The 20484-nt window shown below is 41.8% G+C and overlaps 1 protein-coding gene across 1 annotated transcript in view; it reads left to right on the forward strand.

Moving 5' to 3' along the window:
- The window catches only part of LOC146865688 (uncharacterized), a 349525-nt gene that overhangs the window by 240913 nt on the left and 88128 nt on the right, over positions 1 to 20484 (forward strand). Inside the window, exon 2 of the mRNA XM_085640760.1 lies at positions 15433 to 15578. Within this exon, the coding sequence (XP_085496886.1) occupies positions 15433 to 15578 (146 nt within the window). The remainder of the gene's footprint in view (positions 1 to 15432; positions 15579 to 20484) is intronic.

Genomic DNA, 20484 nt, shown 5'->3' on the forward strand with positions numbered 1-20484 from the left:
CTCAAGGTGTTACTTATTGCACCCAATAAATGCTGATATAATAAGGTGTGGTATTTACTACATGCATTAATTAACACACAATTCGAGATTCTGATTTGTTTACAAGTTCTCTATTTGCAACCAAAATTGGTTTGCTTTAGAATTTGAAATAGGCCGATGTGAGGTTGGGTTATCCAGGGGCTAGCTTTTTTTCAAGAAGATGACAATATCCGTACCCTGCCAAGATGGAGGAGGTGTCACATTTTGCTGCACTCCTGTGAACAAATCTAAAAAAAATGGGCTAATTCTAGATGTAATACCTTATACAGTTCGAGGGGGGTTCTATCAGGGCCGACCACCTTTCTTGAGCCCAGGAAGTGCAATGCATTAACAACTTACTCTAGAGTAATATCTGCTTCCAACTCCCTGTTTAAATCTGGATCTATCAGTCCTGACCTTCTTTTAGCCCTACTTCTCCTCCCCAGGGACTAGTATGCGGGTATCTTCGCAATATAACATTCTATAAAAATCCTCAAATACATTAATAATGACAGTAGGGTCTGTGCCAAATGACCCATCATTCCTTTTGATATTCTCGAAATGTTTCTAAGCTTCTCCCAACTAACTACCCACATTTATAACTTACCTTTTTGTGTGCCTGAATCTTTTCAGCTGCCCCTTAAAATAATAGCTATTGGTCTCAGCTTTTACAATAGTGATTTCTAACTGCATTTGTGTATCTTCCTCCCCCCGCCTGATGCTCTCTGTGTAGAACTTTTTGTAGTGCCGCTAGTTTTTCATACAGCCCCTAATCTTGCACCCTTGATGTCTCCTTCTGTGTGCAACAAAGCTGATGGTTCACCTCTTAACTCTGCTTTGAAAGCATCCCAAACCACTCCCTATGGAGCACTATATCTGATCACATCAAAAACTTGACCACCTATTTTCTCGTATGCTGAACAAATAGGTTATTTAAAAGCAATTTCCTATCAATGGTCCACTAAATCTAAGACTTAAGGCTGCCCTGTGTTGAGATTTCCAGAGCTAACAGACTATGATCTGAAAAAAAGCCTTGGTCATTTTTTAATTTCAGTCTTACCCACTAGCCCTGCAGTGGCCAGAAAATAAACAAATCAGACATACTGTCTCCAAATGCACTAAAGTGGTTAAGTTAGAAAATTCCAAAATTAAACCATTAGTCCGTGGTTATTGTATTTCAACTTTTTAATCGTAAGCTTTTTTCAGAGCATATGCAATGTTTACATTACATTACATCATCAATACATCGTTTGTTGAACCTGTAAAAGAAAGCCCACTGCATTTCGGGCTCAGCCCTTCATCAGTGTGTGGTTCCTGAAAAGTAATACCACTAAATAATATAGAGTACTGAGTATCACATTTATAGTTGGTTAGTCATGCCCAAGTTGAAAGTGGTATTCTGCAGGAAATGTGTGAGTATTGGCTATTTGGAGAAATTGCAGTGAAAGTGTATATTTGTCACGTGTGTAAAACTTCCTAAGTTTCACTTTCATCTTGTGCACGACTAACCAAGAATATAGGTGATACTCAGAACTCTAGATGAATTAGTGGTATTACTTTTCAGGAACCCCCCCCCCCTGATGAAGGGCTCCACCCGAAATGCATTGGGCTTTCTTTTACAAGTACAAAAAAGGATGTATTGATGATGTAATATGATGAGAACATTGCATACGTTTTTGCCTTGCACGTAAACGCATTCAACAGTAATTGTTCAATATGAAATTCTCCATACATAATAGGATACACTGTGGGTGCCCATCTTGCTTGGCGGGTATTTATGCACAAAAGAGTTCCTATGGGCTTGTTGGATCTCCTGGGCCCAGGTCCATCCCTCCAGTTCTGGGAATGATTGATGAAACAAATTCACCATAAATGAGTGGATATCCGACCCCTCTTTACTCTCTGAAACTCCAAGCACCGGCAAGGTATTATGCTTTTGGCAATTTTCCTGGGCCTCCAACTTCCACTGGATGTTAACTAGCTGAGATTCATGAGCCTCCGCCTGGCCACGAGCTCCAACAGCATCAGATTCAAGAGCAGCAGCTCTGGTCTTAAGGTCAGTTAGGCACTCTACAACGGCATGACTTAGCAACCTTTCATACCACCCCCTGTACCTTGCGTATTGCTGCCTGTGATCTGCAGTCATCCAATCGAGTTTCCTCCTGATGTGATATAACACATTGAAAAATAGACTTTAATGTAGCAGGGTTTGAGCTAAAAACCTCTTGGGAAACTTCTGATGTGCCACCCATCAATTGGACAGTTGGTGAATAATCCCACTTGAGACCTTTTCCATCTGACGTTTGCCACTCAGTCTTCTTAACCACCTTCTGAGCTGGTTTGAAAGGAGTTCTGCTAGTGAAATCATCAGATGCACTGTCACTAGAATCAGTAAGGGAACCTGAGCCATCTATAGGCCATTCTGTCCCATCCGAGAAGGAGAAGAAGCAATCGTTGGTGTCTCGGTCAGAGCTGGCTATATGTGCTCCAATCTGTGAGCTTTTCTTGTGCTCAGGGAGGTCTATCTGAGGAAGACAGTTTTCAGGAAACTACACTCTTCGAGGTGGTGCTCATAATCTCTGCAGACTTAAACCAGCGACCGCGATCACCATCATCCCTTAACAGTGACTTTTGCAGATTCACATTCACCTTCATGCCCAAGCCAAAGTCAGATGTAGAACCTGTAAGTTCTTGTGTGATTGTTTCAGATCCACCCATGTTTGCCTCTAGTGGTAACAAAATGGTAACACCATTTGCTTTGCTTTTCAGAGTCTGTAGAACTTGTGGGGGTGTCTCAGCTATAACGCCTCCTTCAAGATCAAGTTCAGTCAGATCGATTGGCAACGGGCTTCCTTCTGCCCTTGCCAGATGTTGTAGACCTCCTGTCGAGCTTGTCGGACCACGTACAAGCTCTAGAACTGCAGTACTTGTGGTGTGTTGAGAAGGTGGAGGCTCTCTCTTTTCCTTCTTCTCCCCTCTCAAATCCGTCTTACTGGCTGGTGGGAGACACCGTTCACTCTGGTGTTGTACTATGCTGCTTGTTGGCTCTACCGCTTAAGAGCCCACCGGGATTTGGGGTGTAGCAGCTGTTATGGAGATTCCTGTGCCTTTCTGGCCACCAAGTCTAGCACCAGCCATTTTGGGACCCATTCTAAATATCAGACAGCATCCACAACAATGACTGTAGTTGGAGCAGCTCACTGCTTTAACAGCCAGGCGCTCACAGGCAAGCAGAAGCTTTCTCTGTATTGGTGTACTATCCCTCCTCCTGCTGCCAAGTTTTGATTGCTGAATTACAGTGCACCAGAACTCTGCCATGGTCTCCAAGAGCATACTCCACAAGGTTTTTCCTATGCCGTGTTTTAGTCTGGCAGCTGGTCAGAGAGCTGCAATACGGCAACTCACTCAGCCGCCATCTTGCTCCTCTCCTGTTGTGTCTTTGATAAACTCCGATGTTAAGCTCTACTCTAAAATCCGGGTGGTCCACTTGTGGAGAATCATAGCTCCCCCGGGTCACACGATAGCAACATTGATTTATACCTGGTAGAGGAACAACGCATCATGTCAGATGTCCTATAAACTTATTTATTAGGCCTAGATGTGAAATTCCGCACCGCTCTCAGGGTTTGTGGTGTTTTTTCCACTACGTGCCATCCGAAGATCTGAAAAAATATGCAGAGCAAAGTGTTTTTCTCGACCACGTTCATAGCCTCCCTCAGGTCACACCATGGCAACATGGATTTATACCTGGCAGAGGAACAACGGATCATGTCAGATGTGCTAAAACCTTATTTGATATTGCAGAGGTATTCAAACTCAAATTCAAATGTTATTGTTTGATTACTAAAAATCATAACAAAATATTAAAACCATATGACTTATGTATACATTAGGGGTGGGCAGAATTTGCGTAATCGCGTTACGCAAATCTCCGCGAAACGGTAAAAAATCTCCGCGAACACGCAGAAATTCCGCGAACACACGAAATTGCTTGTTTGCGATGCTTTTTTCCTGTTCACAACCGCTGTTTGCGTGCTCGGGGAGAAATATCTCGCAAACACGCATTTTGAGAAGGCGAACAAGCAAAAAATTTCACGAAGTCGCGGAAAGCAGAACTTTGGCCAATTTCGCGTTCTCCGCGGAACGCGAAATTACCCAAATTCCGCGAATTCCCCGAGCGGAACGGAATTTGCCACCCAGGCCTAGTATACATGTACAAGTTTAAAAAGGAGCAAAAAAAGGACTTTAGTTAGTGCAACAGCAGTGCAGTAGTCTTGCGATAAAAATGGATACATTTTAAAATTGGCCGAATATGCATTTGTCTTTTACAAATCAGGCTCGTTAAGTAACATGACAGTTGCGGAGTGGTTTTAAGAAAGTCTAAGAAGGGAGACAAGTAAGTATGTCAGCTGGTTTTAAAAATGCTGAACATGGTGTCCATATGGGCCTAGGTGAAGGGTGCCGGTGGGCGCTAAAGTTTTTGTTGCAGGTAGATAGCTGGACCAACCGGCGAAAAAATTGGTGCCTTTTCTTTCCCCAACATTTTTGCAGCTCTGGCAACGAATTTGGTGAACCGAATGTTCAGCTTTATATTTTCTTGATTCATGGCTGCCATTATCGCCTGGCGACATGTGCGGGCGCCTAGTTTGATCCACTCCGCTCTCAGTAAGATCCTTCTGACATGTAGCAGAGCTGGGCATGCGCAGGCTATGTGCTCCAAACCTTCGGAGTGGTAGCCGCATTCCCTGCATTCGATTTTGTGACTTGGGCACCACCACTGTGGTAAATACTTTAAAAAGGGTCATTCGCCTAGCCTAAGGGCCATATATTTGACCTTCCAGAAGAGTTAATAAGTACTTGATAGGTAGGATGACTCAAACCCCGGTTTGTAATCGGAGATGACGGCCCAAGCGTGCTTCCTTCTGGATAATTTTTCTCTGTCGGAGTGGAAAGACCAGAGCCAAACGCTTCGCTTGATTACGCTCTTCAATGCTTGTTGTGGTGGATTTGGTCCCCAATATTCCGAAACTCCGAGGAGCTGTAGGGATTGGTCCAAGTGGTGCCGATGTTTTTGGCTGGATGCGCTGGTTGATATTTCATTTCAGAGTTTGATCTCAAGCCTGTTGTCCCGGGACTTGCGCAGTCTGTTGCAGAACTTGATAAAAGCACCAGCCTCGACACCATTGTGATCTAGCAGGCCAAGTTTTAGTCTGACTTGTGCCGGTGACGAAGACCACGGCTAACACCATGCTCGCTTGAAGATTCTGGTGGTTGATTTATTTAGTAAGATGTTTGTTCAGCCCATCATAATCTTGTGGCCATATGATAAGGAATTTGTGATCTTAGCCTTCATTACTTTGAGCAGAGGAGTTAGGTTTGGTCCTAGTAGGTGTTTTGAGAGTTTTGCCGACGCAACCTCCAGCGACAGTGCCTTAGCCTTGATGGCGTCTTTTTGTTTGGTGAAAGAAGCTCTGGAATTAAGGAAAATTCCCAAATATTTGTAATGTGGCACTGTGTCGATGCTTTTGTTGTTAAAAAAACACCTGGTTTTCTGCTGCTTTTGTTTGCTAAAATGAATTATTTTTGTTTTCGACAAGTTCAATTCGAGGGCGTTTTCAAATGTAAGGAAGAAGTTCATCAAGAAGCCTCTGCAAGCCAACCTTTGTGTGACTCAATAACACAAGATCGTCGGCGTATAGCAAGTTGCTGATGCGGGTCCCATCCAGTTGGGGCGGATGGGAGTTGACCTTGTCAAGTATGGGGGATAGGTCAGAAATAAACAGGTTAAAAAGAAGGTAGCGCCAAGCCGCAGCCTTGTTTGACGCTGCTTCCTGTTTGGATCTTTTTTTGAGACATGGGACCCGTCACCCAACTTTATCCTTATCCAGGTCTGTGTGTGGAGTTGAATGATGGCTTGTAAGAGGGCTGAGGGTATACCCCAGTGGACCAATTTTTGCCATGGGCGGCCACGTGGCACTTGATCAAAAGCAGCCTTAAAGTCGACGAAGCAGCAATATAGTTGTATGCGGCGGACGTTGGCCTTCTCCATCAGTACGGATAATGCAAATAGGTTACTGGTTGTGCCTGACTTGGCTACAAAGCCGGTCAGGTTGAAGGGAAGACGCTGTGTTGATTCAACCCAGGATGTCAGTTCTTCCAGTAGGAGGCTGGCATTGTATTTGGATTCAATGTCAAGGAGAGCTATCATTCTATAGTTTTTTGGGCCGTCTCTTTTGCCACTTTTATAGATGGGATGAATGATAGCACCTTTCCAAGAACCGGGGATGTGGTCGTTGAGCCTGCAGTGTAAGAACAGTGGTGCGAGGAGACATGACCACAACGTTTTGTCTGATTTAAACAAAGCCTGAGGTAGTCCGTTGGGACCGGGTGCTCCATCTGACCTACCCTTCCTGATAAACCAGGAGATGGTGTTTATTAAAATTCCGTGTGTTGTCAGCGTCCCTGGGGTGGAATCGTTTCGTGGCTCCTCGAATATGGGTATATCCAAGACACCTTCAACCATGGTAGTAGGCCCAGTGTTTCCTGTGGAGTGGTCATCGGTGGATGGTGGGCAGGATTTGAGTGTTGAATGAGGACTAGGGGGCTTTTGACCGCTTGGGTTTTCTCTAAAGTGGTGGAATAGAAACTTAGTCCAGTCGTCAGCACTTATGTTTGGGGTGATGTATTCTCTGCCTTCTAGTGGGCCTCTGTTCACAAGGGCCCAGAATAACTTTGCGTTGGACTTTTTGCTGGCATGGACTAACTTCAGCCAGAACTGGTATGTCGCTGATTGTTTGTATCTATGTAAGGATGCCTTAAAAGCTTTTTGAGCTTGCTTGTAATAGTTAAATAAAATTACGTTTCCCAGGCTTTTTCTGGTCTGGCGCAGTGCAGCGTTTCTTAGTTGTTTTAACGTTTTTGTTGCAGGAGAAATCCGAGGTTGAGGAGGATCTGGCCGGGAATGAGGTTAGGTCGGAAATTCGTTTAATAGACTGTTCGCAAGCGCTTCCCATCCGTTGATAATAGACACGTCTTTTTCACCTTGAGAACGTAGAAGATGACAGCATTTCTCCATAGCAGTGGGGACAACGCTTGACGACCATTTCATTCATCTTAGATTCTCCGTGTAGCTGTCTGATATCGTGTGAGCAAGTGCATGATGGTGAGGGATATCGAAGGATAATGTTATTATTTGGGGTCGACGATCACTTTCTCCCAGTGCTGCTATATGATGGCACTCAATTAGGGTGAACATTTCGCTGTTAGCCAGTGCAAAGTCCAGAAATGTGTGGGTTCGTCCGTTGGTTCTTGTCCAGGCCGGGGGGGGGGGGTATCTGTGGGTGAGCAACCATTTATTACTATGTAGCCTACTTTGCTAAGTTGGAGAACTGCGTATTCGCCCAATTTAGATGGTCTGAGTATAGGCGGTAATGTTTGTGTGGCGAGATGTGTGGGGACCACTGAGAGAGTGATTCCTAGGTCTTCAAACTGGTTGTAAAAAAGGTTAGTATTAAAATCTCCAGAGATTAGACATGATATACTGCCGTATTTGCTTAAGATGTTGCATAGGATTTCGATCAGGCAGTCCAGTTTGGATTTTTTCTCGCTGGGGCATGGAGAGATATAAACATTTAACAGTAGTAGCTTACTCTCTGACGAGAAATTGTCGGCCAAAATGCCAGTGACCCAGTCAAGATCAAATTTTAGATGTCTAATGCGTGCTGACAGTCTGGTAGCCACGTAGATAGACAGCCCACCACACTGTCTGCCATGCTTGCTCAGTCTTGTGGCTGGCGATGTAAATTCCAGATACCCTTCGAGTAGGTTGCTTGTTGATTGCCAGGTTTCCAGGAGAAGGATGATGTCATGTTTTTTGAAGAATCTGAGTGTGTCCGGAGATTGCAGTTTCGACGAAAGACCATTGATGTTCCAGGAGCAGATTGTTAGACCAATATTGCAGAGGTGACAGGTGACCAGATGCCTATGATCCTCCTCGATGCAAAAAAAGCATTTGACAGAGTGTCATGAAGCCATCAATTAGACCTGAGCATGAAATTCCACTATGCTTGTAGAGTTTTTGAGAGTTCTTACCACAACGCACAGCACGCAGAGTTCAGAAAAACTCTGCTCCGCATAGCAGAGCATAGGTTTTTCCTCGGTCGCACTTGCCAACGTTAAGTTGGTGAGCTTGGGCGAGGAAAATCTTACTCCAGACCACAACGTGGGTGGTCGTGGAAGCCCACTCCCACTTGCGTAGAGAAACCTTCTGTTCGCATTTAGGAGCTGCAACTCAAGTAGAACATCTTGGGGCTACAAAATCAACACGAACAGTGCAACCTAATGCACTCTGTTGCTAACGGAACTTCGCGTAGCATAGTGGAGTGTTTTGGTCACTTCGTGGAGTTCCGTGTAGCGGAACTCCACGAACTTCACCCTGGCCTACTAGTTATGGAAAATCTTGGAACATAAGGGGTTTGGTCCATGCTTCAAACAGGCCCTTAGGGCAATTTATTTTACTCCTTATGCCTGAATCCAAATTATGGGCCAGGAAACTCGGAGAATAGACATAACCATAGGAACAAGACAGGAGTATCCCTGTTCTGTAGTCTTTTTTGCCCTCTATATAGACCCATTCAATGAGCAAATCACCAAAAGTCAGGTAATAACGTCAGTTTGAATTAACTAATATGACACAAAGGTACCAGAGTACGCAGATGATAGCTCAGTAATACCTTCTGACCCCTGTAGCGCAAAAGCTGCGGTAGAGCAAGTGGCTGGTGAATTTTGGAGAAAATCAGGTTATCTATTGAATAGGGAAAACCCCAGAATGTCTGTACTGAAAATGTTGCCTTTATAGATACTCGTAGGATGGATATGGTTCCATATCTTAGGATCTACATAAACCCTAAGGTTGCTTCTATATCCCATATCAACCTTGATCCTTTGATAAATAGGATTAGTACTGACTTGAAGCGTATTATTGGTTTACATCTATCTATTATTAGTAGATGTAATGTTCTTAAAATGACAATCCTATCTAAGGCATTTTATTTGTTTCACACTATTCCCCTTGAGGCTGACAGTTCCTTGCTCAGGAAGTTGGACTCCATATGTATAAACTTTAGATGGCAATATACGAAGACTAAGTGAGCCTTGCATTTGTAACTCTTCCACAGGAACAGGGAGGATGGGCAGCTCCCAATGTCTTGTTTTATTACTGGTCGGCCCTCTTAGAACAGATGGGGGGTATTGTTTTCTGCAGAAAGGGGTAATATGGATGATCAAGGATATGGCGCTGCCCCTCCTACTAAATATAAGCTTACACTTGCTTCATCATCTTGGGCCATCTCCTCATGCAAGTAGAGCTGAGTGATTTTAAAAACGTGCAGTTTAAGAGCGTGATCACCACTTGAAGAGTCCGGAGCATAATATATGACATAATGGGCAGGCAACAGGAACAATCTGGTCTCAATAAGATTGGAGACCTATATTCTGCTGACCAACTATGCTCATTTGTGGAATTAGAACAAGATTTGGGGCTAGCGGCAAGGTCATTCTTCAAGCACCTACAGGCAAGGGATTTTTGGAGTATACTTAGTGCAGGTATGTTGTAGTGAAGACTGCTATCTATATACGTACAGTGTTAGGTTAGCACAACCGCGTTGGATGTTGGAAGGCCATCTTGCCGCTTTTGCTGCTTTTGCACACAACACTGTAGTTACATGTTATTAATTGAGAAATGCTTGCTCGACTTTGCTTCACATGAGAACTGTCTGTTGTTCACATCGCTAACAGTGAGCAGCGACCTTGGTCTGAACATTGTGTAAAGAAACAGTCTGGGTCGCTAGACGGTGCATGTTGTTGGGTTCGGGTTGATTGGCCCACTATTTAGCCATAACACGCACGCAGCTGCAAATACCTGAAATTCGAGTGCTTTTAATATTGCAGTGCTGCATGTTTAGCACACATTCGGAAGAAGAGCGTTCCCAGGAGCAGAGTCTAAGCTGATCCTGTGATGTGATTCCACTAAGCTGATCTTTACGGTATGGGGTTCCCCATTCAAGCCTAGAGACCTTTTATTAGTCTAATGATAATAATATTAGTTTACTAGCGAAAGGAAGGTGGCTGATATCCACTGTCATTTTATTATGATTACTCCTTTCATTTTCTATGGTATCGTAACTATGCTGATGGTTTTGATCTTAATCATTTGTCTGCTTACGTTAGCCAAAGTACTGCATCTTAGGACACGAGGTTTATAAAATAAACTCTTTAAACTTTACCGTGTCTCTGTTTATTCTGTTGTGGACTGATATGAGAATAATTACGAACAGGTATTTCTTATTCCCACCATTCCTGAGTATACCCTAAGTCGCTTGTTCTGGGTTGTCTATATATTGGGACCGCCGATAAAACTCGTATAACGAATGGGACACTGATGCTGGTTGGATAAGGGGTTCTGGGCTCTGAGGTGAGTTTTTGGTACACCACAATTCACTGAGGTCCTGGTTTCCTGTGCATAAAATGTGCCTAAGCAGAATCCCTGCAACAATGTTTTCACTGGAAAGAAACCTCCCCTTAGATGCAACAATCCGATCAGACTGTAAGATAGGACAGGTGTATAAGCTTTTAATGGATACGGCCCCAGATGATCTTGAGAAGGCTGAACCTACCTGGGCAAGGAAGATAGGGGAGGGGGATGTGGACACACACATGCCCATTGGACTAGGAAGGAAGGTTCTTCTTTCATCTAAATTGAGAGCTCAGCACTACAAAACGGGTTTTAGACTCTATTTTACTACATTAAAGTTGGTTGGATGAGGAAAAGTAAAGATGATAAGGTTCCTCGGTGTGGAGACGGTACGACTAATTTGATACATATGTTTTATAGTTGTGAGAAATAACAACCTCTCAAGGAAGGTATTGAGACATTCTGGAAGAAGCTGTTTGGGAAAGAGATATGTATTAGTTCTGGCATGATGCTTCTTGGTTGTAATAACCACTGTGAAGGAGATCTGACTCAGAAATATTTTAGTCTATGTCAATGGCAGTAGCTCAGTTGCTAATTGCAAAAGTCTGGAAAAGTGTAGAACCTCCTATGATCCAGTCATGGCTGGGGCGGCTGTTGGGTATTCATAATTTATAAAGATCTCTTCATAACTGCAAGTGTAGAGGGCCTAAGAGGTGGGGTAAAAAGATTTGGTCCTCTTTGATCAATTGGGTTCCTGGCTATTTAGGGCACAGTGATTGGTTAACCCCCGAACCCTAATATGGAGGGCGATACCTGACTACTCTCTAATGAGAGAGAAACTAGACAGCGCTTGATGTGCTGCACAGCAATGGTCTGATTTGGTTTGGCTTTTGACATGCTTAGCACTGTCATAAGGTGATAGGATGGTTTGCCCATCTTTATGTTTATATGTGGGATGACTTATTTATTAATTTAAAGCCCTGTCTTTTATTATCATGTCTTATGATTCAGTGGAACGTGATGTTATGTGGTTATATTGTTCGTCCATGCATTTGTAACTGTTTTTTTTTAACGAAGATTGGTGTTTGCCCTGTGATTAAATGAATCGATTTTATATGCCTATGTCCCTTTGAGAAATAAAAATATATTTTCAAAAAACCAATTTGAAATAAGTGGTTAATCCTGGTGTGACAATATAAATTAACGTTAGAGTTGCTTCTTTAGTTGGTTCCATGATAGGTGCAAATACATCGACATTCAAAGGCCTGCGTTTTTTGTGTGCTTTTTGTCAGCTTTGAAAGTTCATTGTAGCTAACACCCAAACACTAAAAATTCTAATTTACCGGGAAAGTAACAGACCGGCTCTGATTCCGAGGGTGTATTTACTCTGGATCGCACATGATAAGATCCCACACTTTAGGGTTCGGAAATGATTGTGTGTGATATATAACACCTATTCCAATTTTTTTGGGGCGATTAATGTTAGGCCTGGGCAAAAATTTCGTTCCGTTCGCGGAAATTGCGATATTTTGACATTTTTGCGTTCCGCGGAGAGCGCGAAGATGTCAAAAATTCCGGTTTCCGCAGCTTGGCGATAATTTGTTTCTTGCTCGCGCTGTAAAATGATACATTCTCGCGCGCGCGCGATCGCCTTACCTGATTCCCTGCGTTCGCCGACAAGTTTTCTTGATCCGGTCGCGTTCTCCATGAGATGTTGTATTGTTTTTAGCCATTTGCGCTGTCTCGCGACAGTTCGCGCCCGCAGTGACGTCATGCGTCGCGCGATCACGTCTTTCTTCTCGCGATCATGCACCGCGAGAACAACTCAAAACAAGATGGCCGCGCCCGCAAGCAGCCACATGGGTAAGTTGGCGACCCGCAACCATGCAGAAAATCGCGCGAACATGCCGGAAAAAACCTTCCGCATCTTCGCGATATTTCTGCTTGTTTGCGATAATTTTAAACATTCTCGCGATAATTTGCGAAGGTTAATTCCGCAAATTCCGCCCACCCCTAATTAATGTACAGACTTCCGCATGTTACCTAAATAAAAAATAGTTTTCGCTTGTTAAATTCCGACTGCCTGAAATTAAATACCGAGTGAGGTATTTAACCAACTGGTAATTTCCGCGTGCAGTAAATACCACCCAACTTGGCATTCTGATGCCTGGGAAACAGGTTTTGCGCAGCGATCAGTAATCTCCGAACAATTCAGATTCACGGCCGCAGTAGTTATGTTTATTTTATTTAAACCACGGTCTGTCTTTGAACATATCGAGAAACAATTATGTATCCAGCCGAGGCCGCCAGGCATCCCGTGTTTAGTATGCCTCATGATTTCTCAATCAGCGCTAAGTCTTTCTGGACACATCACTTGCATGTGGCGTTCCGCAGAGGCAAGCTAATGAGCTGCGCAGATGCTGCACAGAAATTCTGTAGCTGAATGACGTCCCTGATGGGAAGAGGGTCACAAATAAATGCAAGTTAACAAGTATTATGTTCATTTATGAAAAAATTAAGTGAGCTAACCTAATCTCGACGCTTGCACATGGCAGGCTTGAGCGCCTGAATATTGATAAGGCGGGATGCAGTTTTGCTCTTCAAAACTCCCGGCTTCCGTGTCTGTGCAAATAATCAAATTAGTGGCCTGCAGGTCCCAGAGCCAGATGGAGCTCTAGTTTTGTCTCAAAATTAATATAATGCGCGCTACTGAGACGGAACTTCCTGCGACACCCTGGGACTCAGCTATCTACGCAACAAAAGGTGTATCACACCCACAAGTGCACGAAGGTTTCGGAAGCGGATTTGTTTTACTTTAAAAGATTTAGCAATATACAGTGATTCAGATAGAAAATGCAGTTCAGGACAAATGAGGTATTTTTACTCGAGTGTCTGGTGACTGGCACTGGCGCCTTGGAAGTTACACAGTAGGGAGCTGGGTGGCTTATCATGGATCCGTTCTGCGAGTCGTGCACAGGCGAAGAGAGCCAGGGCTTAGCTGGGCTCCTCTTTGTATGCACTTGCAAGGTCAAAGTGCATATGTTTAACTGGGCAAGCACCTGCGCCAATGCATGAACCCCAGACAACTCAGAACTGGAACACTGAGCAGCAGGGTGCGGTCTCAGAATGTTATTGACAGAATATTGTTTGGTATAAGCATCATGTCCTAAAGATTATTTACAAAAATGTCGCCCCGTTGGAGTCAATACAAAATCTACACCAAACGGAATGATATTTTATCGCCACATTGGAGGTAAACTAAGAATTGCGGACAATTTTGTGCTGGTGTCTGGAGATTTTTGCATAGATGAGGGGCCATTTTGCATCACTGAGAACTGTCTTTCTTATGAACAGAAAGGGCTGGGCCCATTAGTTCTAGGCCAATGCTCCACAAAGCTTTCCTCAGAGTGAGGACCCTCGGTAAGATGGGGCTGCCATTTTAGATAAATAGCTTTCTTGCTCCACATCGTTATGCTGCCTGCTTTCACCAAGTTTTCACCTTGAAACGACATAGGCGACATTGGGAACAGCTTTTCCTCATTACTATTGGAATTTGTGGTCAATTTTTTCACGCTTTGGTAATTTTTTGGCGCTGTTCTTTTTTCGCTTCAGTTTTCTAGCTTTTCAGGGCGCCATTTTAGAATTTTCAATTCTACTTGCAGATTTTGCCTTTTCCATAATCATACTGGGCCATTTTTACTTATTCAACGTTAACTTTTTCCCTTGTCGCTGGACAACATATTTTTGCTCCTTGATTGAAATAACTTTTTTAGTCAGATTTTTGGTTTCCTTTTTCCTCAAGAATAAATAACAGACTGCTGGACACCACTTTTGATTCTTGTTGGATTACTCTTCAGTTCTCCTTTCAAAATGGCTCGCTCTAATCGCTCTTCTTCGCAGCAGCTAACTGCGCCTTCTCTGTCATTAGAAGATATTAATCCTTTTAGTGTCTTACAAGATAACATGGAGGAAAATCTTAATGACTCTGGTGGAATAAAAGGTACATCTACCACTGCTTCTCGCTCGAGCAACAAGCCTAATTCCAAAATTCCCTCCACATTGGGAAAAATAATAAAGACAAATCCACCTTCCCCTACTAATTCTGCCTCTTCTGTTTCTTTGGACCTTTTGCTTGAGGAAATACGTTCTCTCAAACCATATATGGCTGAAACAAATACCAGACTTCAAAGCCTAGAGGACAACTGGTCACATACCGAGCTTCGAGTTGTGGATCTTGAAAGAAGAGTAACTTCTGTGCAGGTTGTCTCAGAGCAGGTCCCTGGCATTCACAAAGAAATTCACTTTCTTAAGCGGCAGGTCGAGAATTTGGAAAATCGTAATAGGCGCAATAACCTACGCACTTACGGTTTGGCGGAAGGTCTTGAAGGGTCTCATCCCCCATCCTTTTTTCAATCTTTTTTGACAACGCTTTTGGGTCTTCCTACCTCTCCTCCATTGAACATTCAGCGAGCTCACCATTTGGGTCCAGTTTCCCGCTTATCTAATGCTTCTGCCTCTTCCTTGAAACCCAGAGGTGTCATTTTGTACTTTCCAGAATATACTGACCTCATAAAAGTGATTCAAGCGGCTAAACAGAAAGGGAAAATTACTTGGAATGGCTCAAATCTCTTTTTTGCTCAAGATTATGCTAAGGCTACTGCAGATCGTCGCAAACAGTTTCTGGACATGAGACCGGCCCTGCGCGCCCTGAATGCCCGATACGGATTGTTTCATCCTTGCCTTTTTAAAGTTACCCACAACAACAGATTCAACAATTTCTGAACTCTCACAGAGTCGACTCCATGGACACTCCTGATCTATAACTGTTGCTTCGTTTCTTAATGGGTTGTTGTTATTTGACGTTTGGTCTTTCTTTGACTGTTTTGTTTTCAATATGTTGTGAATTATCATTTTTAATGTCTTCTCTCTCTTCTTTTTCTTAGGTGAAGTTTTGTGCTCCCCTGTTGTTGTGTATGATGTTTTCGCCTGGAGGTGTTCCCCCTTTGCTGCGCCCTCTTGGAGTCCTCCGTTTCGACGTGCTGTTTTCCTTATGTGGCTCTTCCATCCCCATTTCTTTGGTTTTTTCATGGTATGTCAGTTTGACATTATTTTGTATCATCGATTGTTTGACTTGTTTTGTTTTTCTGTTCAATGTCTTTTCTATCTCCTTTATTCCTGTTCTTCTTTCTCCTAGTCGTTTTTCTTTCTTTCTTCCTTCTTTCTTTTCTTCTCTTTTCCCTTTTTTCGCTGTATGTTAGCTTTTAATCACTTTTTTGGTTTTGGTTCTTTCTCCCTTTCCTTATATAATATTTTCATCTCTACTACACTTCATAAAGCTCGTTTTGTGACTCTTGCCTTTATTCATATCTTTCTCTTTTCCTTCATTCTGAGGCTATTTTCCAAATTTATCTTATATGTTTTCTTGCTCCTAGGTAATAAGGTTTTATTTTCCAATCTTGATTGCATATTGATTGCTCTTATTATGTTTGATCGACATTACTTAATTATGTTTATCTTATATGTGCAGATTCTCTTTAATAGTTTAACTTTAGAGTTTTAACATGGAATGTTAAAGGAGTCAATAATCCTATTAAAAGACAACGCATGTTAACCCATTTATCTAGATTAAATACTGATATTGCTTTAATCCAAGAATCGCACTTATCATATGCTAAAGCAGCTAAATTGAAAAGGAGCTGGGTGGGTCATGTTTTTTCTTCCCCAGCTTTAGGAAAGAAGAATGGTGCTTTGATTTTATGTCACAAAAAACATCAGTTTTCAATTACACATCAGGAAAATGATCCTGATGGTCGTTGGGTAATTGTTAAATTACTTATCGATCAAATACCCTTAGTTTTATTTAATGTTTATGCACCTGTTACTATTGATAATACATTTTGGACTCGGATATCTGACAAGCTTCTTCTGTTAGATGACAATTATGTTATCTTTGGAGGTGACTGTAATCAGGTTTTAGATCCTATATTAGATAGACATTCTTCTGCAAAATGTTCCATCTCTAAGATGCATTCACAATTATCCTCTGCTATAAGTCGTAAGGCTTTAATTGATATCTGGAGACTTTGTAACCCAGACTTACAAGAAAACACCTTCTATTCTCCTCCTCATAACTCACAATCTAGAATAGACTATCTCTTTTTTAGCAAACCTTTATCTCAACTTGTCACTCATGCTGAAATTGGTTCCATCCTCATCTCGGACCATGCTCCAGTTTTTGTGGATTTTGACCTGCTGCCATTTTCTCCTAATGCCGGTAGATGGCATTTTAATAATGCATTATTATCAGATCCTAATTTCACAAGTCAATTTAGCTCTTTTGCTTCTGAATTATTTTCTATTAACTCCGTGCCGGAATCTTTTCCGGTAATGATTTGGGACTCTTTTAAAGCTACAGCCAGAGGATTTATTATAAATTTTGTATCACGGAAAAAAGTTTTTTGAAGCCGAAAATTCTCAGTTATTAGCGAAGATCAAGCAACTTGAATATTGTTATTATCATTCCAATTCCGAATCCTCATTAAAAAACCTATTGAAGCAAATATTTCGTTTAACAAATCTACTACTGAGGCTGCATCCTCTTATCTCTTAAAAAGTAGTGCCCGGTATTATGGTGGCCAGAATAAGATGGGTAAACTTCTTGCAAATTATTTAAAAATCCGTCGTGAACGGACTAAAATTGATTCCATCCGTAATAATGTAGGAGAGTTGCTTTTTAAAGACAATGATATTCTAAATGAATTTGTTTCTTTTTACAAAAATTTGTATACTCCAGAGCATCAACCAACTTCAGATGCACTCTCCTCTTTCCTTTCAATCAATAAATCCCCCTCCCCCTCGTGATACTGATTTTTCCTTATTAGAAGCGGACATTACCTTAGTTGAGATTAAACATGCTGTATCCGTACTGTAAAGAGGTAAAGCTCCTGGTCCTGATGGGTTTACTATTGAATTTTATCCTCACTTCGCTGCTCTATTACTTCCCCATCTCTTACTACTTTTTCAATCTTTTGTCAAAGACGGTTCCTCTTCAGGATCTTTTCAAGAAGCCGTAATCTGTTTAATTCCCAAGGATAACAAAGACCCTGCGTTCTGTAAAAATTATCGCCCAATCTCCCTATTTAATTTAGACTATAAGATTTTTGCTAAAATCCTCGCGCTTCGTATTGATCCCATTGTGCCGAACCTTATTGGTTCCGAACAATCAGGTTTTATTAAAGGCCGTTTATCTTCGGAAAATTCCAGAGTCTTCTTTAATATTTTAAGTAAGGCCTCTTCACTTGATTATCCCATTGCTGCAATAGCATTGGATGCCGAAAAGGCATTTGACAGGATTGGGCGGGATTTTATGTTTCATGCTCTCCAGTGGATCGGATTCCCTACTAATTTGATTTCTCTTATTTCTTTACTTTACTCTGGCCCTAAAGCTTCTATTTTTGTTAATGGGAAATCCTCTGAATATTTTCCGCTTTCTAGAGGTGTTCGTCAAGGTTTCCCTTTATCACCGCTTTTATTTATAATTGCATTAGAACCCTTCTTAACGAAAATTAGGCTAGATGATAGAATTACCGGCTTCAACCTTGCCACTACTCAGGTTAAAATGTCTGTATATGCTGATGATATCCTCCTGTACTGTTCAAATCCCTCAACTTCTCTTCCAGCCTTTCTCTCTCAAGTTGATAATTTTTCTCAACTCTCCGGATACCGACTTAATTCGGATAAATGTGAAATTCTTCCACTAAATGTTCTCTGTTTGAAACAGGATTTCGTTTCCACTGGTTTCTCCTGGAAGTCCACTAAAATAAAATACGTAGGTCTATGGTTCTCTCCCACCATTCCAGAAACCTTAAAAGAAAACTTTGACAATCTTACTAAAAATTTATCTGCCTCTATTGACCGATGGCATCCACTTTTTCTTTACTGGTGGGGACGCATGGACTCTATTAAAATGATGCTTTCGCCGCTAATTCTCTACCTTTTATCTATGATCCCGGTTCATATTCCTGGTTTTTATTTTTAAAAAATTGATTCTCTATTAAACAAATTTCTTTGGAAAAATAAGACTCCTCGAATTGCTCTCAATGCCCTTAAGGCTGACAAAACCTCTGGAGGTCTCACATTTTCTGATTTTAAAGCCTATCATTATGCTTTTTCTCTTAGGCAATCTTCCCGTTGGCTTTCTTCACATCAAGGTGTTCATCCTCCTATTTGGTTGATTATTGAAAAAGACTTTATAGCTCCTTTCCACTTTAACGAATCCCTTAATTTTACTACCACTATTCCTTCGTTTCGCTCTCAAGTTATTTCTCACACTCGTAAAATATTAAAGCCGCTTCTCCCATCTTCGTATCCCTCCTCTTCCTCGTTAAATTTGCAAACAATCTGGCATAATCATCTGTTGCGTATTCAGAGCCTTACGTTTTATTGGAAGTCTTGGAGACTCAAAGGTTTACTTTGGATTTCACAATTAATATCTAATCATACTCCGTTATCCTTCCCGGAACTTCAATTACAATTTTCTTTACCTTCTTCATGTAAATTCCAATATGAGTCTCTCCTTCCTTCTCTCTTACAATATCTTCTTGCCTTGCAGCCTAACCCAAATATTCCTTCTAAATGCTCCAGTCTTTTTCCTTTATTATCTACTAATGCATCAGCTTCCTCTTTATTCAAGACTTTGCTTTTTTCTTCTGATAGATCCAAGGGGAAGGCTGAATTGGCTTGGGAAAGAGATCTTGCAGTCTGTTGGACTATCCCTTTTTGGGATAAATTATGGTCAAAGATTCACAAAACATCTAGGGCAGCGAATACCTCTCAGACTCTTTATTTTGTGTACAAACGCCTTCTTCTGACTCCTCTAAAGTTAGCTTCTTTCTCTTCAGAATTTTCCTCGTCCTGTTGGTCCTGCAAAATGGTGTCCGCTGACTTAAAACATATGCTTTTTGACTGCCCCTCCCTTTCCTGTTTTTGGCTCCTAGTCTGGTCTCAAATTAATACAATTTTCAATACCCACACTCCTTTCTCTCTATCTAACATCTTTTTAGGCTCCTTAGCACCTTCTTGGAATTTTTTTTGTGCAGTAAGGAACACCTTTCTGCTCAAAAACAATCCGTGGAGGATTTTTTCCTCTTTCTATGAGTGCTGCAGAATGCAACACATATGAAAAGAGAAAATAACGGGGAGAAATTAAGATATTTCTGCTCGTAACAACTCACTTGGGAAGGCAAAGCATTTTGAGACATTCCCAGGTTCAGAAGTCTTTGTAAATCAGGGCATGCACCAAAATCCATGGGTGAATGCATGGGAACGCCCATGCTCCACCCATGGAACGCCTCCCAAGTTGAACTGTAACGTAACTCATTGAAAGCAGCTGTGCTGCATTACATTTCTTTACAAAGCCACACAAGGCCACACAAATCAGGCCTTGCATTGCTTTGTAAATACTACAGAAGCCTCTGCATTACACTTACACAAAGGCTTCATAAATATGGGCCCGAGTTGATTTTTTGCCTTTGCTAGCTGGTGTAAATGACATTCAAGCACTGGTTTTTGCTGTACATGCCAGTGCAAAATTGCTGGTGGAATTTCACATAATGAATAAAAAAATGATTTAGCACTGATTCAATCTACATGAACTGGCTGTTTTAAAACAGTAATCCATCCAAAATGTACACTGGCAAATATTGCTACGTGCTGGACCCAATTGGGATTACAGATTGTGAGAGAGTGGATTATTATTTGAAGTGGAAGGCATTCATCTCCACGTAATAATGGCACTATTCCTTACTAGATCCAGTTAGCTCTCACAAATTTTAACCTGAGCCCAAACCCTAGTAGATGTAGAAAAGAGCAGGCAGGCTTAAGTTAGGGGAGATGTTTAAAGCCTGTATCAGTACCAAAATAGTTAAAAAGCAGAAAACACAACAAAATAAAAATCCCACTCCAGTTTATAAAAATAGAGAGAATTTCAATGAATA

The sequence above is a fragment of the Triturus cristatus genome, chromosome 2_1 (assembly GCF_964204655.1).
Source record: "Triturus cristatus chromosome 2_1, aTriCri1.1, whole genome shotgun sequence".
Taxonomy (NCBI): Eukaryota; Metazoa; Chordata; class Amphibia; order Caudata; family Salamandridae; genus Triturus; species Triturus cristatus.